Source organism: Podarcis melisellensis (assembly GCF_964234715.1).
Source record: "Podarcis melisellensis genome assembly, chromosome: 17".
In the NCBI taxonomy this organism is placed as follows: Eukaryota; Metazoa; Chordata; class Lepidosauria; order Squamata; family Lacertidae; genus Podarcis; species Podarcis melisellensis.
In genome coordinates this window covers 40,581,007-40,608,652 of record NC_138534.1, presented here as the reverse complement: position 1 = coordinate 40,608,652, position 27,646 = coordinate 40,581,007, and the positions used below count along the sequence as shown (strand labels likewise).

The 27,646-nt window shown below is 42.5% G+C and overlaps 2 protein-coding genes across 2 annotated transcripts; one reads left to right on the top strand and one right to left on the bottom strand.

The window, feature by feature from the left end:
• The first annotated feature begins 15 nt into the window (after positions 1 to 15).
• SPICE1 (spindle and centriole associated protein 1) lies at positions 16 to 21,780 on the top strand. The gene is made up of 17 exons (XM_081894028.1): positions 16 to 137; positions 2,615 to 2,662; positions 3,253 to 3,399; positions 4,388 to 4,490; positions 5,430 to 5,551; positions 6,315 to 6,412; positions 7,262 to 7,395; positions 8,022 to 8,153; positions 9,416 to 9,684; positions 11,319 to 11,450; positions 11,985 to 12,108; positions 13,185 to 13,379; positions 14,280 to 14,662; positions 16,509 to 16,701; positions 16,929 to 17,034; positions 18,864 to 18,951; positions 19,755 to 21,780. The coding sequence occupies exons 1-17, from the start codon at positions 45 to 47 to the stop codon at positions 19,806 to 19,808; spliced, it is 2,421 nt and encodes an 806-aa protein (XP_081750154.1). The 5' UTR covers positions 16 to 44; the 3' UTR covers positions 19,809 to 21,780.
• A 34-nt stretch (positions 21,781 to 21,814) lies between these two features.
• On the bottom strand, positions 21,815 to 25,773 carry LOC309360162 (V-set domain-containing T-cell activation inhibitor 1-like). The gene is made up of 4 exons (XM_081894786.1): positions 25,525 to 25,773; positions 24,335 to 24,742; positions 23,046 to 23,330; positions 21,815 to 22,132 (listed from the first exon to the last, which is right to left on the bottom strand). The coding sequence occupies exons 1-4, from the start codon at positions 25,583 to 25,585 to the stop codon at positions 22,098 to 22,100; spliced, it is 789 nt and encodes a 262-aa protein (XP_081750912.1). The 5' UTR covers positions 25,586 to 25,773; the 3' UTR covers positions 21,815 to 22,097.
• Positions 25,774 to 27,646: the final 1,873 nt, after the last annotated feature.

Sequence of the window (27,646 nt, the reverse complement as noted above, 5' to 3'; positions counted from 1 at the left end):
GGAGCCCCACCCGCTTGAGCGCGGCTTCAGGGGCTGCAGTTGTTATGATGTCCCTACTGAGGGCGAGTCGCTTGCCGGCCTCGGGAGCCAAGAGGAAGCCGCCCAAGAAGGCGAGGAGGAAGAAGCAGGACTGGGACGTGAGTACGAGCGCGGGGGGAGCCAAGCTGTGAATAATAATAATAATAATAATAATAATAATAGCCTATTTCCCTTTTTAGTCGCAAGAGTCGTAGATCTGATTCATAAATGCAACTCACGCTTCCTAAATGCTTCATGACAGATTCCATTTGCTTTTTAAAAAATGAGTCAACCAAAAGCTTTACTCTCCCAGTTTATCACCACAGCAGTTATCAACACTATTAATAACCAGCAAAGCAAATAAATTTAATTAGACAGCGCCTCTATGACATCGAGCGACAGAATAATCTGCCCACAAGAAGGAAATGTTGTCCGTGGCAGGATTACTTTCCACCTGGTCGTCTTGACACTTGGTTAAATTTGCAAAATTTAATGGTCCCAAAAGATGTGCTTCCACTTTGGCAAGTTTGAATATACTGCCTTGGGCGGCACTTGAGAGTCGATTTCCAGAAAATCCCCTGTGGAGATGGCAGGATTGAGTCAGTGGCTCACGTCCTTCTGGTCTGAACTCTTTATAAAGATTTGAGGAGTGAGGTGATTATTATTTTTTTTTAAATAATATTTATTAAAGTTTCAAAGAAGTTACAAAAATGAAAAGAAGAAAGAAAGAAAGAAAGAAAAAGTACAAAATACAGAAAAATAAAAACAATTAAAAACAAATCAGTCTTTCCATATCTTATCTTTCATTTGCTTGTTTCCCTGACCTCCTCACACCTCCCTTTTTTGTATTCGAGTTCAATAGTTGTTTCAGCAAATCCTTTCCATTTTTGCTTTTATCTTAATAATTTATCTTAATATATTGTATCTTTACATTCTCACCTATTCTTAAGAGGAGTGAGGTGATTATCCCTCTATTATTGTCCATTCCGGGTCGCTCAGCCATTGCTACTGTGTCCTTTCAAGATGATCGGGTGACAGCAAAAACTGGAAGGGCAATTAGAATAATATCTCTTATTTGATTATTGATGTCAACCCCCCAAAATGTATTTTCTAGAGTTAAGTTTTTACCTCTATCTTCAGTATATTTTATTCTATTTTATTGCGATGGCTAGTGGCTGATGCAAATCAAGATTCCACTGAGTTGGAGAAGAAGGCAGGTTTTGCCCAGCGGGTTTGGAATCAAAACCTAAAAGGAACCAAGCCCAATAAAATCTAGTGTGTAAGCTTTTGACTTTACCAACACCTCTGTTCAGGCTGGAGATATATATATATACTGTAGAGAGAGAGAGAGAGAGAGAGAGAGAGAGAGAGAGAGAGAGCAGTGCCTCCCAAACTTTTTTTGGCCATGCCCCACCTCAGCACCTCTAAAATCCTGATGCCACCCCCCCCCCCGTGACATATAATTCTTATTATTCAAAAAGTGAACTATTCAAGTGGAGGAAGCCTAAAAGGCTATTAACTCGGTGTAACTCACTTTCAAATGGCCCCACTTAAAAATCAAATTGCCCCTTTGGGGATGGGCCCCACATTGGGAACCATGGATATATATACCGTGGTACCTCGGGTTAAGTACTTAATTTGCTCCGGAGGTCTGTTCTTAACCTGAAACTGTTCTTAACCTGAAGCACCACTTTAGCTAATGGGGCCTCCCACTGCTGCCGCGCAATTTCTGTTCTCATCCTGAAGCAAAGTTCTTAACCCGAGGTACTATTTCTGGGTTAGTGGAGTCTGTAACCTGAAGCGTCTGTAACCTGAAGCATCTGTAACCCGAGGTACCACTGTATAGAGGGAGAGAGAGGGTAGGGGGGAGAAGGTGTTAGGGGTATAAAAGCTGCCGTTTGTGGAAGCTTCCTTTGTGCTTATGCAGGAATTGCTGCCCCAATGGGACACGGAGGGAGATATTTGCGAGGTGTGGAAGTTCTCAGGCTGTGCACAACTTCATGATTTTTTTGTTAGCCTCCATCCTCCATGGAGGAATTAATTCTGGAACTTTTAGTCCAGCTTGGCAACTTGTGCCTGAGTCTCCCCGATTTCACGTGTCAAAACAATCACAGATGTGAGAGCCCAGGCTATCAAAATTTATGAGAATTTAAAACCATTAAAAAAATGTTTACTTGGAAGTATGCCTGCTTTAGCTATTATTTCCTTTGGTGTTGTAGTCATATTCCAGCAGTGCGCAGATATAATATTGCAGCAGTGCCATACTCATTTTCTTCTTCTTTCAGTAGTGCAGTTATTCTTGTCAGTAGCTTGCTCGCTTGGCAAAAGATTCCTGCATTACAGGGGCTTGGATTAGATGACCCTTGTGGTCACGTCCAACTCTTAGGATTATAAGACTTTCCTCAACTGAGGAGGCCACGGTGCTCTTTCCATTGTATTGTATAGCCCTGCCCTCTAGGTTCCTGGGTGTGCTAAAATGGGGTGGGATGGTTAGAACTGACCTATCTGTAGATAGAAGAACTTGGAGAACATATGTTATTAATTTGATGTACTTGGCTTCATGTTCTAACCTTGCATTTGGTATGCTTTGTTGCAGAACACTGTTCATGATCTCACCGTGCATCGTGCAACTCCTGAAGATCTCGTAAGCTGGAAATTTGTCTTTCTGGACATACTAGGGAGGGACTTAAGGAGGCTTGTCTTAGACATAAAATTATACAAGTAAACCACAGACTTGCTCTTTTTAATTCTGGATGTGTCCCAGTCATGTATAATGTGGAGGCTGGGGTCCAGTGCTGGATGAAAAGAAAATTGACTAGGGAGAGGGGTTACAAGCTGTAATGATGCAAGTGCAAAGGGTGTGTGCAGTTAGCATCCTGTATCCCTTGTATGCTCCCTTCTGCTGCTGATAGTGCAGGTCTCCACTACATTTGATGGCTAGCCCATTGGCCATCCCTTATCCATCCCTTCCATGCTTCTCTGTTGCTTGTTCTCTTTCTCTGACATGCTCACAGTCCATTGCAAAGCTTGTATTAGCTGAACCATCTCCAAGTGTTTAGCTTGTGCTTTTGTAACGGTCTGCATAGGGCGCTAAGATAGTGACCCTGCTGTCTAGTTTTGCCCAGTGTATAGAAGTGTAAAGACAAGAAAGCCTTCTGGTTGTTTTGTACCGTCACTGTCATCTCCTTCATTTGTTCCTTGGCTCTGGTCTGAGGAAAAACTCTTCCTTTCCAGGTACGACGCCATGAGATGCACAAATCAAAGAACAAAGGCATTGTACACTTTGAACTGCAAGAAAAAGCACTGAAGAGCAAATGGAAGAAGCAGAGACCAAGAGTTCCAGAATCTCTGGAAAAAAAGAAACTGGCCTTGATGAGAGAGGTAAGAAATGGTTATAGAGTTTCCTTGCGGCTGATATAGTAAGCTAGTCTTCAGCTGGGGGCGGGGAGAGCTCTGTCTGCATGGTGGCATGCACAGTTCTTTCCTCCCAACTACCTGAGATCCAGCTTACTTTTCACGTGTGCAAGCCTTCCTGGTGAACTCTTCATTCATTCTGTGCCTGGAGTTCTCTAATTTGGAGAGGGCACACTCAGCCTCATAGTGTGCTTCAACCTTGTAAAGTGAATAAGATCACAAAAGTATGTTTATGCTGGTTAAAAGGGAGTCAGAAACCACATCCTCTGAGACCAGGCGGCTGGGTTTTTTTAAAGCCTACTACCAGGTGTCCTTGTAGAAAGGGGGTGGAATGATCCATAATTTCTCCACTAGCCCAGTGAATTTGTTTGTTTGTTTATAAGGTCTCAGAGCAGGTTACAACAATACAATTATACCTTTATAAAACCAAGTAAAGCAAGTAAAATTGTTTCAGACAAAAACAGAACAGTACAGATTAAACAAAACCTGGATCCCTTTTTAAAAATTGGTGCTACAATGGCTACTTCCCAGCCCTCAAAAGATCTTAGGGACAAGTTATATATTTTTGTTATCCTTTTGCTAGCTATAATGTTGTCTTCATTAAGGCGGGTCATAAAATAACATCATTTTCAAAGAAGCATTTAGTATTTTAGACAAATAAGCCTAAGATGAGTGCTAAAGAGTGACTGGCATAGACTGCCTTGGTCATGCCTCAAAATAAGTAATTTCTAATATTTGCCACATGTAGATGTATTTTTAAATGTGTTGTTTATTGAATTAATCATGCCCATTTTTTGGTCCTATTAAAAGGTAGCATTTCAAGGATGATATAGGCAGCAGTAGTAATCATTTATATGATTAATAGTGGCATGTAACCTGTTTAGAAGAGTGGGTAGGGCCTGGGGAAGGAAAGAGAAGTATAAAATGTGTGTGTTCTGTGCTTTCATTTTTTTAGATTCTTTCTGATCAGTACCAGTTACAGGAAGTCCTGGAGAGATCTGATCAGGCCATGGCTGTGGTGAAGGATCTATTTGGAGATGCCCCTCGCAGGCATTTAGGTGAAGTTTTACTGAGTGGGAAATAGTTTTGTTTAGCAGACCCAAGCAAACCCAAAATGAAAGCTGTTTGCTGGAAACGATAGCTTCATGTTTCCTAGTGTGATAATAACATAGAAATATGTTCTTTGGCGACAGCCACAACCATGCCTCCAAATTTTCCTTGTAGCATACAGGCAACCCCCCAATTTACACGTGTTCACATCTACATGCGCATCGTGCCTACCCCAGAAGTAACCTGGAAATGTCGTAAAATACATTTTATGTATTTAACATAAAGGGTGGGTTGCAGGCTTTTGCGGGCTTTTTCAATTACACACAATTTTACAGAAGTGCTTGATGATCCAGAAACCAAGCCCTGAGCAAATCGGGTGTTGCCTGTATAAGCAAGTGATCTATTTAAACTGAATTCTGTTGGTTTTGCTAAGAGAGTGATGGCTGGGTCTTGACTGGTGCTCCAGAGAGTTACACAGTGTAAATTGCCAGTGTGGAAACCATATTTCCCCCCTTTGCGTCTACAGATGTTTCACCTATAGCAGCATATACACGTCCATCCCATTTTTCCTGATTAATTCCACCACATACAGTCCCTTCCTCTGCATGTGTTACTCAGTTGGCAAACTATGAGCTGTATCATGTTTCCTATGAGGAAAGGGTACAGATTTATAAAGTGATACATATATTGTGGAGAAAGTGGATAAAAGACCCTTCTCTCTCTTTCTGGCCCACAAAAGCAATAAAAACTTTAGTGTTTAAGAGCTTATGGTGCCACACAATGTTCTATTGTTTTTCTACAACAAACTAACGGTATCTAGAATTTGTAGAAATATAAGATAGTGTCTCCATGGAAGGCAACAAAGGATTGCTACGTTTATGCAGTAGGCTCAACATCTAATCTTGGGCCTAATGAATGGAAGTCTTGATTTCTTTTCTACCCTCTAGGTTTCCCAAATGTGACTGTGGCTCCTGATTATGATGTAGAATCCTCTCAAGGTCCCATCGTTCAAAAATGTGATCCCCCCACACAGCTCTCTCTTCTTAGTGATTCTGTCATGGATCCACAGGTGGTGTGTTTTCCATGTAAACTTTGTCACTAAATAAATAGAATAGACCAAGGACTGTGTCTTTTGCATTTGATACATAGACATGCCTTTTCAAATTATACCAGTCTTAGTCATTCTGTGGAGTGAAATGAAATGGCAAGCACATGCCATTTAAGAGAAGATGTCTGCAGATGAATTGTTGAGGATAAGATCCATAGTTGCAGCAGCGACTCTTAAGACATAACAGAAGAGGCGCTTGAAATAACTCTTAAGACTGCAATCCTTTGCATACTTATGTGGGATTAAGTACCATTGAATTTAGTGGGATTTACTTCTGAGTAGACATGCATAGGGTTGTGCTGCAAATACAAAATGGAATGCAGAAATAAATGTTTGTACTCATTTTATTTTAGCAAATTACTTACTGACAGTAGTGGGTACAAATAATGTTTATTGAAACCCGAACACTTCAGTTTTGACTTTAATGAAATCAAGGCAACATAGATTGAAAGCAATAGTGTGTTTGCACTAGTTGCTTAAAAATGCTGTAGCATTACAGTAAGTGTTCACTTTCCACTTCTGGGCAACTGGGAATTGTCTTTCTGCCCTCTGTTGGTGTGAAATTAAATTTCTTGGGACACAAAAATGTCTGTTTCCTTTAGCTGGGCTTGCAGCAGTTGTGATTTCTGGCTATTGGCTCACTGTGTTTTGTCAACCTATGAAATATGTCAGTTTAAATTTCTCCCATGCAAATGTTTGAGATGTTATATCTGTCTCCTGAAAGGCTCTCAATGAAGTAGAAGGAGAAAATTATTTGATGTGCAAGACAAACAGTGAGAACGATACATATTTGAGCTTCAGATCTGACACTGATACAGAGAGGTAAGTGTGTATCTCTGTCTGCCTTTATAGTTTTATATACTCTGCATAAGCACAAATAGTTTATTGCTTGATATCTCTCATGTATATGATCTTCTAAATGTTGCTATAATGCTTAAATAAAATCAAACTTTTGCCTTTTAAATTTATATTAAAAACAGTATCACAATAAACCAGAACAAGATATAGTACATATCCTTTACATATTTGTAACATCACTGGGAGATATAATTTAAATATCCAAATACAGGAATGTAACAATGAAGGTTAAGCTAACACACACTGTGGCAAGGCAATAAATATTTCCAAAATGTCTTCTTAAACTTAGGCAATATAATATTAGCATCTTGTCTAGTTAAAAATGTTGTGAAAGGCCTCCATATTGCTATTAAGTTATCATGACTTGCAGCACCTTTGAGGACTCTACTTTGCTTCCCAGCTACCACAATAAACCACATTTTGCCTGCCAGCATTAAACTGTAAATGGTGATGAGTGAAGCCAGTGCTGGGCTATTTCTATTCATGGTGCTGCTAGCAAAAATATAATCAGCTCTTTATAAAAGAGCTCTTGTGTGGCTTCTGGAATCACTGCCCAAAGGGCTAGTGCTGGATCTAATGCGATCAGTTTTGTTCCACTGTAGCTGATATTTACCAAAATACACTTTGCCAAAATAAGTATCGTATGCGGCACTGATAGCTATCTAGCTGCAAGGTAGGAATGATGCTGTAAACTAAGCACAACATAGGGTATCAAACCATGTCCATTATGGCTAAAATAATGTTTCTGTTGAGGGCATGGCGATACAGTTGTAACCTTCCTAAAGTTGTTCTGCATCTCTGCTCTTCACTTAGGATGCTTCACCTTCTGAAGGAAGAAAACTCTGTCGCCAGTGGCCAGCAAGAGGTTTCTAAGCAGCAAGTATCATCACAGGAAGTCTATGTGCTTTCAACCCCAACAACAAATGTTCAGCCATTGGGATCCACAGGTTCATTTTACTCTCTTTTTAAACAACAAACCAGTCAGAAATGAAACAGTAGCTGCTGTGGCTTGCTGTAAGGAGGCATGGGGGACCTGCGGCCCTCCAGATGTCACACACCATCTCCTCTTAGCCCCAGCCAGCATGGCCAGTCACCACGGATGATGGGAATTGTAGTTCAGCGATATTTGGAGGACCACAAGTCCCCCACCTTGCTGTAGGGCATGGATGGGGAACTACAGGCTCAGGAGCCAGATGTGGCCTCTAGATCTCTCTGCCTGGCCCTCAGGCCATAGCCAACACTGGCCTTGTTCCATGCCCTCCTTATCCTAGCTGAAATGTAGCCAAGAGTCTTGGCTGGATGGTGGAATGAAGGCGGTGTTGGTGCATAGAAAGCGCTTTGCATAGATGGAACATAGGCTAGTGTACAAAGGTAGAAGTCCCATTCATTTCTCTGCTCACTTTTGCCTCTGGCCTCATCCGTCATTGGCATACAGTCCCCGGAAATTTCCCCATGAGTAAATGCAGCCGTCAGATTGAAAAGGTTCCCCAACCCTTCTGTAGGGGAAGGTATGTTTTGGATTATTTTAGACTAATTAAAACGCTGCCTGCATATTTTTTTTAAATTCATTTAGCCCTTAATGCTACTAATGTAGTCAAGAAAGTCCACTCAAAACTTCGGTATGAAGAGCAGACTCCGGATGCCACATACATTGTGCAGCAAGTACTGAACGCCAATGTAAGGAAGCAAAAGCAAACCACAAAAGGTATGTCTTAGTGTACCTCTTCTCGCGTATATTTCTCAGTCTCTGTTCGGTTGCGGCCTCCCTTGTGCCCATCTGTGTGGAACAATTTGCCTTTTGGAAGGAGTGAATTAACCTTTTAAAAATCAGACTTTACTAAATATACGTAGTGTGAAGATTCTTATGTGAAACAGTCTGCACCCGTGGAAAATAATAATTCCTGTGTATAATGTGTATGTATATAGCACTCAAATCCAAGATGTGTTTCTACACCTAGAGGGTGCTGCTATCTCGAGGAAAGGAGCCAACAAGACCTTCATTTCTTGTGAATTGCTGCTAGCCTTCTGCTGCTCCTTAATCTAGTTTGGAGTTTAATCTAGTTTATGCATAATACTGTTCTGTGAATTTCATAAGTATGCCAGATAGAATTGCAAAAGCAGTAAACGGAAGAGTTTAGATTCAATAAGAAAATAAGTACTGCATGCATTCCAGCATATTACCCAAAATTATTGTTTCTCCTTCACATCCCCCCACCCCACAATGCTCCCCCCTCCATGGCCTAACTAGATAAGTTTTATTTTGTGCTGTTTTGCAGGTATCTGCAGTAAGGTAATAGTGTAGCATTCACAATTGGATCACCTTGTTGGTCTGCCTCTTACTATTTTGTGACTAGTATACCTTTGAAGGGACACAGGTGGCGCTGTGGGTTAAACCACAGAGCCTAGGGCTTGCCGATCAGAAGGTTGGAGGTTCGAATCTCTGCAACAGGGTGAGCTCCCGTTGCTCAGTCCCTGCTCCTGCCAACCTAGCAGTTCGAAAGCCCGTCAAAGTGCAAGTAGATAAATAGGTACCGCTCCGGCGGGAAGGTAAACGGCGTTTCTATGCGCTGCTCTGGTTCACCAGAAGCGGCTTAGTCATGGTGGCTACATGACCCAGAAGCTGTACGCCAGCTCCCTCGGCCAATAAAGCGAGATGAGCACCACAACCCCAAAGTCGGTCACGACTGGACCTAATGGTCAGGGGTCCATTTACCTTTATATAATAATAATAATAATTTTCCCAGCCACTCTGTCTAATTACTGTCTAAAGCTTGAGTTGTTCTGCAAGGATTTAAAATTTCCAAACCTTCATCAAAGTTTAGCAAAGTGGTGGGGAACCTTTGAAAGCACCTTAATTCCCTTCAGCTAAAGTCCCCCTCCCATCACTTTTATTTGCGTCTAAGCACTCTGTTTAAGTGCTAACTTCTGCATTGCTAAGGACAGCATGCTTCCTTGTCCTCTTCTCAGTGAGGAAGAAGCAAAGTGTGCAGACCCCGGAAGCACAGAAGAGGAGTAACTCGAGTGCTGCTGCTGCAGCTCCCCTTGACCTCCCCAATGGCAACAGATCCAGCCTTGAGGTCTTGAACCAGATGGTGCGCGATATGGAGAATGAAATGGAGGAATATGAGAGATGGATGGGCCAAGAAGTCCAGCCAGTCCACAGCAGCCAAGGTCTCTCTGGATTTACCCGCTCGCTGGTGAACGCTCTGTGTCGGGTTCTGCGCTATTTGAAGGAGGTGGGAAGATACAGCAAACTGCTGCTTGTAGCCACTGTAATATTTTGAGCAATGTTGACTGTGCTTTTTCAGTAGTTTGGTGCTGTTTGTTTTAGTTTGTCTCCCATTGATTTCAAAGAAAGTAGTATTTGCTTTGGATTTATGCCCATTCTGTTGCACCAGCCTCAGAACAGCTATATTGAATATACATATAGTCAGATGATTAATGAACAAATGTAAACTTGTTTTTTTAAAAAAAAACACACACCACAAACTCCCTTATACCTCTCCCTCTAATAGTGAACTCATGTGGTAGATGCCAAAGCAGGGCCACTGAGAAACAAGAGGGAGGGAGTGGCAAGCTAAAATCTTTAAAAACCATAAGACCCCTGTTAGGACTGAGTGCAGTCACTAACGAAGTAATATTGAGTGTTAGTTGGACAATAGGTAGTGGGGTTGGACTATCACAACTTGGCTGTCCACACTGACATATGGGTAAAGTTACATTGCATAATTTTGTTGCAGGTTCCATTTGCATACTTATAGTACCATTTCCAAAATTCCAGTTCAAGGTGCCAGTTACTGGTTTGATGCCCCTCAAAGGTTTAGGCTCAGCTGTCCATCCCGGGGAACACCATCCATCATTCCTTTTTCTCTAGGCCCATATAGGATGGAATGACACCTCACTTTGTTTGCCATAATAGTGCAGAAAAATGCAACCAGTTAACTCAAGGAATATTTATAACTGTGGCCACCATGTTATGTTACGCTCTTCAAAGAAGACTCACCAGTTACTGTGGTGTGTTGTGCTTTGCCAGGTGCAATGGCTGCCTTTTAATACATTTAATAATTATAATTGTTTTTATGGGCATTAGGTTGGATTTACTAGGTCAGACTTTATGTTTAATTTGCTAGTTTTTGTACTGCTGCATTGTTTTTCCTGCTGCAAAAAAGCATATGGGGATTATACCTGAATTTATTTTTATCTGAAAACATTTATTCTTTGAGTGGGAGGGAGGAAACGGCACACCACGATCCCTACATTCCATCAATTTACCTGGGATGAAAGTATATTTAGGATGAGCCAAACTTCATTACTGATAACATAGAGGCCCTAATTCTGATAATCCGCAAGTGTAGTTGGGGGAGATTGAGGGTGTCTCTGTACAGAGGATGTTTTTCAATGCTACTCAGGTTAGACCCATTGAAGTCAATGGATATGATTAATTTAGGTTCATTGATTTCAATTGGTCTACTCTCAGTAGGACTTAGTTGAAAAGCACCCACTGTATTTAATCCCTGGTTATTGCTGCCAAGGCAAAGCAGACGACATCAAAACAACCTCTTCCTTATAATTAAAGCTGGTAATAAGATCAGTTTCTGATCTATGTCCCGCAAGGAGAAGGTGCACTGAACATTCAGCTAGTGTAACATCCATCCTTTTCCTACTTCCCCCACCCCCCTACCCTTTATGCCCCAGTATTTTGGCTTTGACTTTGAAGGTATAGGAGGGAGAGCTCCGCCTTTTGCTTTGAAGTCTGCCCTTCATCCAAATGCTGCTGAACCCTGATAACTCCTGCTTTCACAATGAATACTTCAGCTGTCACTTTACTGGGGCTGATTCCTCCCTCTCCCTCTTTCCCTGTCCCCAAAAGACTGAGACAAGGCTGCGTCAAGAAAGGCTGAACAGGCAACAACTTGAAGGAGAGCTAAGTGAACACAGGGCCCTCATTGATGCTCTAACTGCTGAAGTCCTCCTGGCGAGAGAAGAAAATATTGCTATGCAGGTACTACCCAGAATCACTGTTAAGCTATGTAACCTAGGCACGACCTGCGATTGGAATTTAATGCCAGCATATATTCCCTTTGTTTGGTGATGTGATGTATTTCCAGACACAATGCTTTGAATGCATTGGCAGAGCAGCAAGGGGCTAAATGACTTTAGTAGCTTAACTTGAGCAAGAGGTGGACTTGTTACCCCTTGTCATCTTATCTCTACGGGATTCAAGTCTGTTTCCTCATGATACATTTGCAGTCTTCTCCTTGTTCACACCTAGTATTTTTGCTTCCGCTGTGAGGGCATATCTGACCTTTTGGCTCCAACTTCAGAATTCATGTGATAAACACTTTAGTAGCACTCAGTTATTATTTATGTTATATGTCTATTGCATTAGTACAGTAGAAAGCAAATATGTGCTTATGGGACTACTAGGGGTGTGGGCAGATGCTTGGAAATGACCCATTATGCTTCATGTTTGCCTGTTGCAAGTGAATCAGAATGGTGATTTTGGTCCATTTCTTGCTTCCTTTTTGTCTTCTAGAATAAGTTTCAGCACTACACGGTTGTAACAGATGAACAACTGACTTCACTCACACGTGCATTTAAAGGGCTTCCCATTACAGATTCTGGAGAACTTTCAGTCAGGAGTTCAGAGGCAGCTCAAGGTAAAAGTCTTCACCAGGGAAACCTCAATAATCTGAGTGACACGACAGTTTCAAAACTTAAAGTTTTAAAAAACAGCTGTACTGCTGCTTGATAGCTGTCTGATTTGTTCAGGTGGTGATTGGTTCTGAATGTGTAGGTACCTACACATGGTGTTCATTGTGGTTTTTCAGGCCTTTGCCCAATACAGTGGAACCTTGGTTCTCGAACTTAATCTGTTCGACTCCCGAAACCATTCGAAAACCAAGACACGGCTTCCAATTGGCTGCAGGAGCTTCCTGCACCTCAAGCGGAAAACATTCAAAAACATTCAAAAACCAGAACACTTACTTCCGGGTTTTCGGCGTTGGGGAGCCGATTTGTTTATCAGCTAAGCCGTTCACAAACCAAGGTTTGACTGTACTATATCAAACATGGAAGAGTAAATAGCTGTTACGGTCCCCATTCCAACACTGCACTAAGTAAAGTAAAGGGATCCCTGACCATTAGGTCCAGTCGTGACCGACTCGGGTTGTGGTGCTCATCTCGCTTCACTGGCCGAGGGAGCCAGCGTTTGTCTGCAGACAGCTTCCGGGTCATGTGGCCAGCATGACAAAGCTGCTTCTGGCAAACCAGAGCAGCACACGGAAACGCCGTTTACCTTCCCGCCGGAGTGGTACCTATTTATCTACTTGCACTTTGACGTGCTTTCGAACTGCTAGGTTGGCAGGTGCAGGGACCGAGCAACGGGAGCTCACCCCGTCATGGGGATTCGAACCGCCAACCTTCTGATCGGCAAGTCCTAGGCTCTGTGGTTTAACCCACAGCGCCACCCGCGTCCCCCAACACTGCACTACTTTCCCACTAAAATCCCTCCAGGCCGTTGTTGGTCTCTGAAGGTGATATTTGAAGTCAACTGCAATTCTGGGGGAAATGGCAGTCACTGTCCATTTTTCCTTTAAAATGAAAAGCATCAAGCACATTTTTAAAAAGCATGGTTAACATAACATTTGGTTGGCCCTAAGATTCACTGTTAGATTTGATTAACTGTTTCAAGTCTGTCTAATATAATACATTGCCCTCTTTATTCTCTCATCAGAAAAATGCCTCTCAAACTACGTTGGGCCAAAGAGAAATACACAAGTGGATATTCCCAATAAAGCCCCAGTGTTTCCAAATCCTTTGGATAAAGTGCATCCAACCCCAACTTTACCAGCTTGTTTATTCCAACCAGCTGTTTTGTTATCTCCACCACAACAGAAGAGCAGCCAGGCATTCCCTCCTCTTCAGAATGGTAAGAGGGTCATTTTGACTGCATAACAGCTTCCTGACTTTGTTTCCGTAATCAACCCTCCATCGGTCACATTGTGGACAAGTCCTTTTATGTCTTCTAATCTAGTGTAGTATCTAGTCCTAAAAACATTGGTGACTGTGGCTATTGTTCAGTTACACAATGTCAGGTCTTTGGTCTCATGCCTAGGAAACCCAATCTGAATTTATAACAGGACACTCCTTACTTTTAAACCAGCAAGCAATTGCTACACCTTGTACTTTTCCTCTTTCTCAGCTGGTTGGAGGCATCTTGTTAAATTTTGCCACCTTGAGGACAGGATAGTGCTTCACCTGGGAGCCCCATTGCTTAAGATAGATCTACTTCGAAGAAAACTAAGGGCCGTCAGAGTTGTGGAAGAAGTGATTAATATCATACCATATGTATTAATATATATTCTCCCCAATCAGATAATCATCACAGCACAGATGTAGTGAAACAGTACCAGATATTTGGGCAAGATTGTTTTTAAATTGCAGGGCACAAGCATTTGAGTTTCACCTCACTTGAAGGTCAACTCTGTAGGTGAACATTTCCAGATAATAATCTGTGACCCTGAATACAAAATAAATGCACCTCCCGAAGTCTAAAAGGCCTCTAGGCCCACAGCATTGACATTAGATTGCTTTGAACATTTTGAACTGTTTCATTTAGACCTGGGGACAGGTATGTTTCTTTTGTATTCAGATATCCATCCTTGAGTGTTAAATTAAAAAATGAGAACTGACACTCAAATTGGCATTATAACCAGCCTTCGCCTCTCTTTGGAACATAGCCTTTTCACTCCCATTTTTTATTAGTCTAGGAATAGGATTTAATATAGTCGTACAGATTTATTTGGTCTCCTGTGTTGTCTTTCCCTAGACTCCACTGGGAGAGAATTAGAAGGAGAGCAAAAGTCCTCTCTGTCGAACAAGCCACAGACGGTGGAAGAGGATGGCAGTTTGTTCACCCAGAAAGGTGCTGGTCCTTTGCAGAGTTCTGTACAGCCACATGACCAGCCATTAGTAAGTGCCTTCTCTGCGGTGCCAAGCCAAAGCCCTGATGGCTTTTCAGAGAGGCCTAATTCTGATGCGACCATGATGCTCACCCAGAGTGATGATCTGCAGGGACAAATAGCTGAGCTAACACTCCAGAACACTGTCATTAAAGCTCAGCTCAGCAAATTCAGGCATTGCCCTCAGGAGGCATGGGATATTTTGCAGCAGCCGCTTTCGGCGCAGAGTGGATCAGTGCTAGAGGGGCAGGTAAGAATGTAAGAGAGAGTTGGATCTTGACATTCTCAATAAACATTGATAATTTGAGATTATGCTTTGTGACTTGTGGAAAGGGAATCATGGGTGTGTATGCGCATATGCACATGACTGTCAATTTTGCAAGAATTACAGTCATCAACCATCCATTCATAGCATTTGTGTCCCTGTGGGGCATCTTATTGGTGACCCATGTGCTGAGTTGCCACTGAGCCTCTTGGGCTTGCCGATCAGAAGGTCGGCGGTTCGAATCCCAATGACGGAGTGAGCTCCCGTTGCTCTGTCCCAGCTCCTGCCAACCTAGCAGTTTGAAAGCACGCCAGTGCAAGTAGATAAATAGGTACCGCTGTGGCGGGAAGGTAAATGGCATTTCCGTGCGCTCTGGTTTCCGTCAGAGTGTTCCGTTGTGCCAGAAGCAGTGGTTTAGTCATGCTGGCCACATGACCCGGAAAGCTGTGAACAAAGGCCGGCTCCCTCGGCCTAAAAGCGAAATGAGCACCGCAACCCCATAGTCGCCTTTGACTGGACTTAACCGTCCAGAGGTCCTTTACCTTTTTTACCTTTTACTGAGTTTTCTGAAACCTAAATAGTTATAGAATCATATGGCTGGATGGGCTGTTGGAGCTCATCTGGTCCAACCACCAGCTTAGCGCAGGGTCTTGAATGCAGGATCTGCCAGCATCTCTAACAGATCACCGTCCATCCTCTGCTTAAATACCTCCTGCAAAGGAGAGCTCACCGCCTCCTCAAGGCAGTCTGCCACTATTGAACAGCTCTTATCAATAAAGTTTCTATTCCTGCCTTCTAGAGCAACAGAGGACAAATCAGTTCACATCATTAGAGTGATATTTTGATGCCACGATCATGTCTCCCCTTAATCTTTTCCTCAAGCAAACCATTCAGCACCATCCTCATTACCCTCCTGTGGGTTCATTGCCCTTATTTCAGTTCAGTGTCCTGATTTAAAAGGCAGTGCCTAGAGCTGGACATGGTATTTCAGCCAACTTGGAATAGAGTGTACAGTGGTACCTCTGGTTACGGATTTAATTCGTTTTGGGGTGCCACACACCCACCCAAAAATCCGTAACTAGAGGCACCATTTCTGCGCGTGTGCTTCTGCACATGCGCGAGCGGCGAAACCCAAAAGTATACACTTCTGGGTTTGCCGCGGCTGTAACCCGAAGATTCCGTAACCTGGAGGTTACACAACACGAGGTACCACTGTATCTTCCTTTTTACTCTGGGAATGAGTGCAGTACCAATGACAAAGTGTTTGTTCCCTCCACCCGCAAATCTTATATGTGATATTATTTTAACTTATTACCTGTTCTTCACCTTAACATCCAAGGGTGGGTTGCAATTAAAAAAAAATGTTTAAAACAACTTACTGAATGTCATTACTCCATTCAATGACATACTTTTTGAATGCTATTTTGTATTCTATTTAAAGGCTGCTTAGCTTGGTATATGCAGAATTCTGTTAGCTCCCTTTTAAAACTCTACTCGCAGGTCTCTTTAAAAATACTTTGAATAAGTTAGGATTGTGGAAACTCCTTTGGTTGCTGTTCTCCAGCTAGAAATAATTATAGACTATTACATTTTGCTTCAAACCAGTGATCTGTCATCTATCCTGACCTACCTTTACTTGACCTTGTGCTGCCAGAATGCTTTTTTGTGATTAAAGACCACGTTAGGTGGCTAAAAGTAGATTGTAGGAAAAAAGGTTGCTGGTAGCTGCTACTGTTGGGTAACTCAGATGCACTGAGTCTGCCATGCAGCCACGTTCAGTAATGAAAGGTATGAAAATGACTTTAAACTACTCTCTTGAATACTCGTTTAGGGACATGGTGATGCCGTAAGCAGCTTGAAAGAATTACCAAGGAGCTTGGATGAACGAATAGCTGAACTGAACCGCCAGAGTGCAGAAGCACGCAGCAAACTGGTGCAGCTGACCAATCAGCAAACGTTACCAGCGTTCGTCTCTGTGTCTCCGCCAGTTTCACCAATTCCCTCACCACCCGTAAATCTGCTTGGTATGTTACCCACTATTTAAAAGCTTTTCTTACACCAGTGTTGGCAATATGGGTTGGTGTATTCTGATGATGGCAGCTGTCTTCACTTGACAATCTTTTTCTTCTTATCTTTTTTTGAATTTTTGAAAACATTCTGTTTCTCTATTTAGTAATTGCTTGATGGGCTTCCTCATTACTGGAACACCTGGACACCTAATAATTCTCTAATCAGATACTGTCTTTTCTAGAAAACGGAAAGAGAAGAACAATTGAGGTATCTGTTCCAGTTGCAGAAATTCTGGATAGTTCTAAAGAAAATAGTCCTTCTCCCGCCAGTGGATCCAGTACAAAGAGGTCAGCTGCTTAGCTATTCTATTTTTACAGGCAGGGTGGGTAGTATAAGCTTGTGTAAGGAGAAAAGCGATGACAAACTTAGACAGCATCTTAAAAAGCAGAGACATCACCTTGTCAACAAAGGTCCATATAGTTAAAGCCATGGTTTTCCCAGTAGTGATGTATGGAAGTGAGAGTTGGACCATAAAGAAGGCTGATCACCAAAGAATTGATGCTTTTGAATTCTGGTGCTGGAGGAGACTCTTGAGAGTCCCATGGACTGCAAGAAGATCAAACCTATCCATTCTGAAGGAAATCAGCTCTGAGTGCTCACTGGAAGGACAAATCCTGAAGCTGAGGCTCCAATACTTTGGCCACCTCATGAGAAGAGAAGACGCCCTGGGAAAACCCTGATGTTGGGAAAGATGGAGGGCACAAGGAGAAGGGGACGACAGAGGACAAGATGGTGGGACACTGTTCTCGAAGCTACTAGCATGAGTCTGACTAAACTGCAGGAGGCAGTGGAAGACAGGAGGGCCTGGCGTGCTCTGGTCCAGGGGGTCGCGAAGAGTCAGACAAGACTAAACGACTAAACAACAACAACAACAAAGGAATACAGCTCAGGGAAGGGGAGCAGGATCTAGACAGCAGGCTAGATCCTGAGCCCTTCTCCCCTTCTGTATGAAGTGATGTTTACCCCAAACTGCCTGGTGGGCCATTCTCAGCAGCCTGGTGGATCCAATTGGGTCCATGGGCCAGATGTTCTCCACCCCATGCTAACTTATAGTCTGAAGATGTGGCTGCGATTTCCAGTGATCGTTACAGATTTTGGCTCTAGAAATAGAAGGTGCCTACCAGACTGCTTTCTTCACTTGAAATGCCTTGATAAGCAAATACAGTCGTACCTCTTAAGTCGAACGCCTTGTGAGTCGAACATTTTGGCTCCCGAATGCCGCAAACCTGGAAGTTTGCGAACGTTCTTTGGAACCTGAATGTCCGACGCGGGTTCCTGCAGCCAATCAGAAGCTGCGCCTTGGTTTCCGAACACTTTGTAAGTCGACCAAGGTGCGACTGTACCTGGTTTTTCTCTCAAATAATATCTGCCTCCTAATTCTGTTACACATATAATGGAAAGTTAAATGTACATTAGAGCCTTGTTGAGGTACGTGAGAGGTCTGATGTGTTTCCATTAGCACTCATCTATGGACTCAGGTGGTTAAATACAAATGTATATTTCCATTCCTTTCTCGCCTGTCTAGGTCTTAATTCATTTAGCTAGCCAATTCCATCAACGTGCATGCCTTTTTACTGAGTGACAGAGAAGCAGTCAAGTAATACATAGGCTTTAGTTAAAATACGCGCCCACGCCCACATACACGGGGAAAGTTACCCCAGCCTCTGATTTCCCTAATTTTAGTCAATTCATGGGCCCCACTGGAGTCTTCTACAAAAAGTACTTGAGGGACCAGCCACCAAAGTAAGGAGGGCATAACCCTTTCTGGCCCTCCTACAATTCAAACACTTATATCAAATTATTTCTGAAATTTGAATGACTAAATCATCTACATCCTGGTTGTTGTTGTTGTTATGATTATTGTTGTTATGACACTGTTAGCTAGGGATGATGGGAGTTGTAGTCCCAAAACATCTGGAGGGCCAAGTTTGGCCATGCCTGTTAGCAGCACCCGGACTCTAGGAGCTATATAATAGTTAAATCTAAGAGAAGACCATTTCTGCCTGCATGTTTATAATATAAAGATACAAGGCAATTAGGAAACAGGACAGTGCACTCAGCACCTGTAATTCTATACACTTCGTGTTTCCTAGCTCTCTATTATTTATGCCTACAGATCTGCAGATGTGTCTAGCCAGGTGTGCTTACCACTAAATACCTCCCTGGGAAATGTACAGTTGACTTATGACAGTCATAGAATAAAGGTAAGTCACTTTTAGACAGCCATACTTCCACCTTTTGGCAATGTTCAGGGTGAGTGTCAAGCCTTAGATAGTCTAAACAACCAGTAAGATTAAATCATATAAACAAGGAATATTTGGTGTTATTGGAGGAGATGCCAGGAAACTGGGACTTATGTTCACATGTGGTGGGGGTGTAAATATGTACAGGGGTTTTTGGCAAATGGTGTTTAAGGAGAAAACAGAAATCACTGGGTTGAAACTGACCGAAAGTCCAGAGGTAGCATTGTTAGCAATTTACAAGGAGGTGGAAGGTTCGCAGGCTAGGAAGGGCTTGCTCACAAATTTATTGACAGCTGCACGAGTTATTATAGCTAGGAAGTGGAAGGGGCAAGCAGAAGATAAAATGGAAGAATGGTATAAAGAGGTGTGGGATATAGCTATTAATGATAACATGCACTATTAAGGCAAGACGGGGAATATGCAGGGGAAATTATTTTGAGGAGATATGGAAGGTATTTGTAGAATTTGTACTGTTAAAATGGAAAGGGGTCAAACCATTGCAAGAGGTGTTGAAAATTTGGGAGGTTGGATAGTTACAATAGAATGGTCTTGGGGTGGGGTGCACATTTTTATTTTTATAATAATAATAATAATAATAATAATAATAATAATAATAATAATAAAAAATTGTCAAAACAGAACCCCAAGATTGTAGAAGTTTTATATATATATATATATTTAACGGGAGAACTGAAGGGGAGGCAAGGAATAAGTGACAGTGCAAGGAATGTAACACTTTACTTTTTTCCTCTCCATTCCTGTAGCCTAAAAAGCAAGGAGAAGACGGCTGGTTTGCCTTGTCAACACATATTGGTTAGCCCCAAGCCCGGATGTTGTTTTAAAAGTGTTTTAACCATTATAAAGTTCTAGAACAGGGGTGGCAACTCGTGAACCTCCAGATGTTGCATTGGCCGTGACAGGAGTTGGGACGTCTGGGGCCGCCCCTGTTCTAGAGCCTTTTCTGCCAGGCCATGGACAAGGTCAGTCCTGCTGGTTTTGCTGAGGTCTTTCCACATCTGTGGCTATGTGCTTCTCGTCCATATTACAGTTGAACATGGTCTTGGACTTGTGTCATGTGTGCAGTCTGGAGTACAGGAGGCACTTGAAACAAGCAGTGTTGCAAAGGCATCTGTGTGCAGCAGAATTGTGTGGACAACTCCTTGTGTCATTCCTTTGACGTGAACCACAGAAGGATGGAGCGGCTCACATAGACAACTTGCTGTGCAGCTGCCTCCATCCTATTGTGTTTCCACACTGCTGGCCTCAGCATCCATTGGAAACCAACATCCTGGATTTGTCCCTTGTTCTTTGATACTCATATCTGAAACATTTGGTATTGTATGAAAGAGGAAACTGTAATTGATAATTGATGTGTGCAGTTAATATAAGAAGATCGAGGCAATGTTTTAACCCTGTTAATGCTGCTGAGCAAATACTTTCTGGAACTCAAGTATTTTTTAAATGGTTGTAATAGTGATAGGCTTTATATCACATAAAGCAAATCCCTGGACTGGAATGTATAACTTTTGGGGTCTAGTTATTGTTTACTGTGCTCATACCTGTCTTCATTTGCCAGGCAAATTTATCCTGGCATTAAGTTTTATAGTCCATGTGCTGCTATTAAGAACTCGCCTATGCAAAACCACAGAAGGCAGCTATTTCCTGTTCCATGCAGTGTCTTAAATTTTTATCCAAAAAGTGGTGCTGTTACTATTGGCTCTGCAGAAGAAATACAAGCGTAGTATTTGTCTGTTCCATTACTGCAGTGGGAAAATGTATTAAAGTTATTTTTTACTGTGTTACTTTACATTTACATTTTGCTCTTCTGGTGCAAATACAACAAAAACCTGTCAGAATAAAACTGTACTGTATTTAGCAACTGACAAAAGACACTGAGGGGAAGGGACCTGTTGTACTTCATGGAACAAGGTGTTCTGTAATCTAGGTGCAGCCACTGAGGAGACCTCTCTCATCCCACTCAAACCTCCTTCTACCCTAGGTGGGATGCAGAAAAAGGACTCTCCTGATCTTTGGGAGCAGAATATACAGAAGGAAGTAGCCCCTAAGGTGTATCCTAAGCTATCACAACCACTTTGAATCTTGCCTAAAAGCTGACTGGTATTCTTTCAAATCTCTATCCCCAACTCTGTGTGAAATGGTATAATCACATTAATCTACATACAAATGTGGAAGGACAATTTATAATGGCCATGTGGGTACTGTCCTCCTTCCATCAATAGGTATTAGTCCCTTGGTTCCCAACGGCTTGGGGTGCCTTTATTTTACTATCATTTCAGACAGCTTATTTGACAAGGTATGCCAGCACCATTGTAGCTGATCAAACCTGAAACAAAAAATCAACACGCGAATGTGAAAGTTTGACAGGTTCATTCGTGAATGGAAAAATCTGCCGTTGGGCAACATTGGAAGTTCCAATCAGGACCCACAATAATTTAATAGCTGAGTTTGAAGAATTATCCTGTCAGAGATGCTCAGATTTCATAGCAGGCTGCTTAGGAGGCTAACTAAAAGTGACAACTGTATTGAAACCTGATTTCCATTCTTCAAGTATATTAATAAGTTGGTGAGCATATTTCAGGTGCGCAAACTTCTTTTCAGGAAGATCTTCTGCAACTGAAGCTCTTAATAACTTTCACATGTGTAGTGGAGATAGATGTGTTACACCTTACCTTGTTGCAGGAAGACATGTATTTATAATTCTCTTTTTCTCAATTGTTGGACAATTTACTCTGATTAAAATTCAATAAAAACTATATTTTACAAATGGTACGTATGTATAAAAGACAGAATTCTTTCCTGTACTTCATTCACTTTATTTTTCAGAGGTTTTGAAGGCTCTTTCTGTGCCTAAGAATATAGAATGTGAACTAGGCCATCTCATGTGATTTGTTGCCCTGTTTGAAGTATGCAAGTCGAGAAGCAGCATGAAAACAGCCAAATTTCCATAGACATTTTTACTGTCCTATTGTCTAGTCTAGTTTTCCTCTTCTTTCTGCTGCATCCGAGAACTGCGCAAAGCTGAAGAATCCATCTGTTGAAAGCAGTAAGGGCTTCTCTTTGCAAGTAGCTTGCGACCAGCTAACATTCTAATAGTGATTGTACATATTATGGTATTTCCTCTCTGGAAAAAAAAGAAAAAAGGAAGTGTTGTGCAAGCTATCCCTCAAACGGTGCAGTCCTGTATATATCTATGCAGAAGCAAGTCCCACTGAGTTCAATGGGGCTTACTCCCAAGTAAGTGATTATAAAATTGTAGCCAGCATTAGATTTTGACTATTCCACCCAAGAAAGGAATGCTGTACTGCAAGCAAACTGAGTTTTAAGGATCTAAGTATTCAGGTAGAAGGTGTTCGCTAACACGATCCAGAAGGAAGGCTGGTGTGCATTAAGAAGCTCAATATAAAGGAAACCCAAAAGAAATTTGTATTCTGACAAGTTTGTCATAAATACATACATACATACATACATACATACATACATACATACATACTCTGCCCATCTGCTGGGTTTCCCCAGCCATTCTGAGTAGCTCCCATCATCACTGTTGTAGTAGTAGTAATAAAGTGGTAAAACATCAAACATTAAAAACTTCCCTAAACAGGGCTGCCTTCAGATGTCTTCTAAAAGATTGTTGTTTATTTCCTTGACATCTGATGAGAGGGCGTTTCACAGGGTGGCTGCCACCGCCGAGAAGGCCCTCTGCCTGGTTCCCTGTAGCTTCACTTCTCGCAGTGAGGGAACCACCAGAAGGTCTTCTCAGTAGTGGCACCCACCCTGTGGAACGCCCTCCCATCAGATGTCAAGGAAATAAACAACTATCTGACTTCCAGAAGACATCTGAATGCAGCCCTGTCAAACTTGCTCAGGTGTCCAGTTATCCTGCACCTTTCCCATTAGATCAAGAGGCTTTCATTTGTCCTGGAGAGGACAGGTGTGAAAGGAGCATGTCCTTTCTTGACCACACGTCTGATGTCATGTTGCATCAGACCTTCGAGGTCCAAGGGAAGAGCAGCAGACAGCAGCAGATCACTTACTTGGGACTTTGTGGATGGATCGAACAGGCCTGTTGAGCACGTCGTCTTCTTCAATATGGCAAGTGTAGATCTCGTGGAGCAATACAGGGTAGTGCAAGACGGATACCACCCTGTGGGACCCATCCTGCTTCTCTTCCAGGATGTCTGATTTGGCGTAGCTGGAAATGTCCTCTTCCCTTCGGTTCCGCCAAGTTACCTTTGGCATGTGATACCAGCCTGCGGAGATGCACTTGGCCACGAGTGTGTCGTTGACGGTGCTGAACTGCACCTGTGGCTCTTCAGCATCTAATTGTTATGGAAGGAAAAACAAAACAATTAGTGACTTAGCTAATTGCAGCTTGGTTAGTAATTGCTCTGGGGTCTCTGAAGAAAGAGGCAATTTTGGAAGGAAAAAAATCTTGTTAGAACGACTCTTTCCTTAAGATTAACGTACAGAAAACCAGCTCCATGACCCTACCTTAATCTTAAATTCCAAGTTTCTGAAGGAGAAAAATAAGAGAACTTACATGAGTCTAGACTGTGGGAGGGGATAAATTTTAACAGTTTTTATTCAGGCATGTGCCATTTTGTAAAAACCCATCCTGAAATTGCCCCATTCACTCTTACAGCCCATTTCTATTCAGCATCTATATTCACGATCTTATCTTTTACTCTGTCCATTTTCATTTCTGCTTCTCTGAAACTTACGACTATTTATCCCTCTGGTCTTTTGTGGATGGCCAGGATTGTGGGGTTTTTTTGGTGACCTGTCCCCAGTTCATCTCCTTTTATCCCTTACTCTACCCAGTCCACATTCATCTCATTCTTTTGTCCTCTTTCCTCACACAGCCACCCAACATACCATCATTGTAAAATATTTAAATGGCGGCTATACCCAGCCCTAGTGTGGCTGCTATTGACTGCTTCCAAGTGATGGAGAAGTCTGCTAACCAAAGGCCACTGTGTACAGTGGTACCTCGGGTTAAGTACTTAATTTGTTCTTAACCTGAAACTGTTCTTAACCTGAAGCACCACTTTAGCTAATGGGGCATCCTGCTGCTGCTGCGCCGCCACCACGTGATTTCTGTTCTCATCCTGAAGCAAAGTTCTTAACCTGAAGCACTATTTCTGGGTTAGCGGAGTCTGTAACCTGAAGCCTATGTAACCTGAAGCGTATGTAACCCGAGGTGCCACTGTATTGGATTTCCTCAAACCTGGAGTCGGCACTCTCTGTGATAATAGGGATATCAGAGGTACACACCTTCCTATTTTCACCTGTGCAATATTCAAGTGCATTTAAATGTTCTTACCTTGCACGAGGAGCTTCACTTTCCTTTGCCCTCTGCCCCGTGAATTGTATGCCTTACATATGTATATTGCCTCATCAGAAAACTGGACTTGCTCCAACATGAGTGCCAGGCTGCCATCGACAATCTCCTCCTCGTCTACCCAGACTCTCCCCTCATATAGCGAATTCCGCTCCTCCAGCTGTTCCTGGTTGTTGCTAAAGCTGTATATCAGCTTTGGGTAAAACTGGTAAAAGTCGTGGAGCCCAACAAAAAATTTGTAAAATTCTTTATCTTCCACTTCATGTTCTTCCTTAATATCTTCCCTCTCCCACGTAAACGTCAAGCCATCGGTGCCGTCCACAAAGGAGAACTGGCAGGGCAGAGAAATATTGTCGAAGGGACGTACTTTGAATTCCGTCATTGCTGCATCTATGGAATGGAACCGTTAGTACTCCGCTAGCTCAAGTGCTCTGCTGATTAAATTAACCCATCAAACAATCAATCAATCAATCAATCAAGCCACTGGTTTCTTGATCAATCACCTACCTTTCGGCGTTGTTCTAAAAAATTACATCAACATAACATGTGAAGCATTCTGAATATTTAACACACACGAAAACACCCTATATGAATGCTAAATCTTGTTATTGTGCCTAGTCCTGTAACTAAACCTTTGCCTTCCTAATTTAGCTCTCCTGTTTTCTGAACAGTGAACCAAAAGAACATGCTGCCCATTTAACCAAACTCATTTTCCCACTTGCACTCAAGCTTAGAATGAGTAACACATTGTTCTCCCAACATTTGTTCTCTTGCCTTCAATTACTAGAAGTTTTTTTTAAGGGTGTAAGTGCTTTACATTCACTAGTATTTTAGCTAGTAGAATTGTGGTGAGTTTTAAAAAAATCTTTCTTCTTTTTAAATAAACATATTAGTATGATGCTGTAGTCTTGTCAAAGTTCCATGCTCAGGGTAGATAGATTTCTTGGTGTGTGCCGCAATTGTGGTTAAGTGAGATTCGTTTAAAGAAAATTAAGTAAATACTTAAATGGCAAAAGGCTAGAAACCGTTATAACCCAAGAAAGACACTTGCAGCTCTCAAAAGCTTGAAAGCCCATAAATGTGAAATTTCAACTCCTCTCCAAAAAGGAACATTTTATTCCACACCGACCACAAACATTCCACTTGCCTTCCTGACATTTTGAGCCACTTACCAACGTGATACATGAGCAAGGTGAGCAGGAAGGGAGAGATGAGGTTCAGAAGGGAAGCCATCTTTCTACAAAGTGAGAGATGCAGAGCTTTGGATCAGGCTTCCTGTGACCCCTTCCAAGCTCCAGGGCTCCACGCAGGCGGCTGCCACCACCTGCCACCGAAAAACGACTTCTCAGCCAGCGACTGCTCCTAACAACTGCATCACTCAGCTTCTTTGTCTCTGTGCTCAGCCAGCACCATGTGTCTTAATTCCAGGAGGAGAACTAATGAGCTTACAGTACACATCACAGGAGCAGAATGCAGATGGAGGAGTTTTGTTTGAGAGCCAGTGTGGTGTGGTGGTTAAGAGCGGTAGTCTCCTAATCTGGGGAACCGGGTTCGCGTCTCCGCTCCTTCACCTGCAACTGCCGGGTGACCTTGGGCCAGTCACACTTCTCTGAAGTCTCTCAGCCCCACTCACCTCACAGAGTGTTTGTTGTGGGGGAGGAAGGGAAAGGAGAATGTTAGCTGCTTTGAGACTCCTTTGGGTAGTGATAAAGCGGGATATCAAATCCAAACTCCTCTTCTCCTTCTCCTTCTTCTTCTTCTTGTTTTTCCTCTATTTCAGTTCTTGCACATTCTTACATTCATTACTTTGGTCTAGCTCTGTTGGCCTTTAAAACAGGTAAGGAGTGGTGTCTCCTTGGTTTTCCTGCCCATTTGTCCTGAAAAAGAGTGTCCGTAAGCACATGGTAATAATAATAATAATAATAATAATAATAATAATAATAATAATAATAATAATATTTATTTATTTATTGATACCCCACCCATTTGGCTGGGTTTCCCCAGCCACTCTGGGTGGCTCCCAAAAGAATATTAAAAACAGAACAAAACATCAAACATTAAAAACTTCCCTAAACAGGGCTGCCTTCAGATGTCTTCTAAAACTCAGGTAGTTGTTTATTTCCTTGACATCTGATGGGAGGGCGTTCCACAGGGCAGGTGCCACTACTGAGAAGGCCCTCTGCCTGGTTCCAAATGCAAATTAACTATATTAGGTATGCTGTGGGTGGGAGCAATTTCCCTCCCACCCACCCCCATCTTCCTGGTCAGTTGGCAACAATATGTTAAGTTTGCCCTGTGGTGCAAGCAGACATAAGGAGGAGGAGGAGGAGGAGGAGGAAGAAGAAGAAGAAGAAGAAGAGGAGTAGTAGTAGTAGTAGTTTGGATTTGATACCCCACCTTTCACTCCCTTTAAGGAGTTTCAAAGCGGCTCACATTCTCCTTTCCCTTCCTCCCCCACAACAAACACTCTGTGAGGTGAGTGGGGCTGAGAGACTTCAGAGAAGTGTGACGGGCCCAAGGTCACCCAGCAGCTGCATGTGGAGGAGCGGGGAAGCGAACCCGGTTCACCAGATTACGAGTCTACCACTCTTAACCACAACACCACACTGGCTCTAGCCATTGGTTAAAATAGCCATGGATAAAATCTGAATGCTTTCTGAACTGGGAAGAGGGTGAGGAGGGAGGTGCCAAAGCCTGTCCCTTAAGTTGTCAGTTAAAAAATAAATCACCCAACCAATCCGAACTATTTTTCTACCCACAGTGAAGAAAAATAAGGAGCCAGCATTTTCTCCTGCAAGTGAGGAAGCAGGTGGACAGTAGTGGTCTTGACTGGAAACGTGGCCTATGACTAAAAGGTTAGGTATCTCCTCCACCCGTATGTCCTGTATATTTGGATTAAAAGTTGGAAGGCTGCATTAAAATAGAAATTTCCACTAACATTTGGAGATACTTATTGTGCACCCGACCACCATGTCTAGTTTAACCCTCTGTTTGTTCCCTTTGCAAAGCCCAACATGGAAAAGTATAGATACTTCTGGCAGGAACACTTGCATTCTGTGCATGGGCAAAGGAACCACAGTCCCATTAAGTTCTTTTCTGCATAAAGCAGCAATACAAAGGTTACTCTATCTGCCAGCTTACCTGGACAAATGAGCCCGTATCCAGTGCCCAAATGTGCTGAAGCACCAAGGCGATTTCAGGAGAGGATGATGCAGAAAAACTCTTAGGAAGATGGGGAAGCTGTTTGGCGAAAGTGTTACTAAAAGGCATAGATAAATGGGATTGAATTCTCAT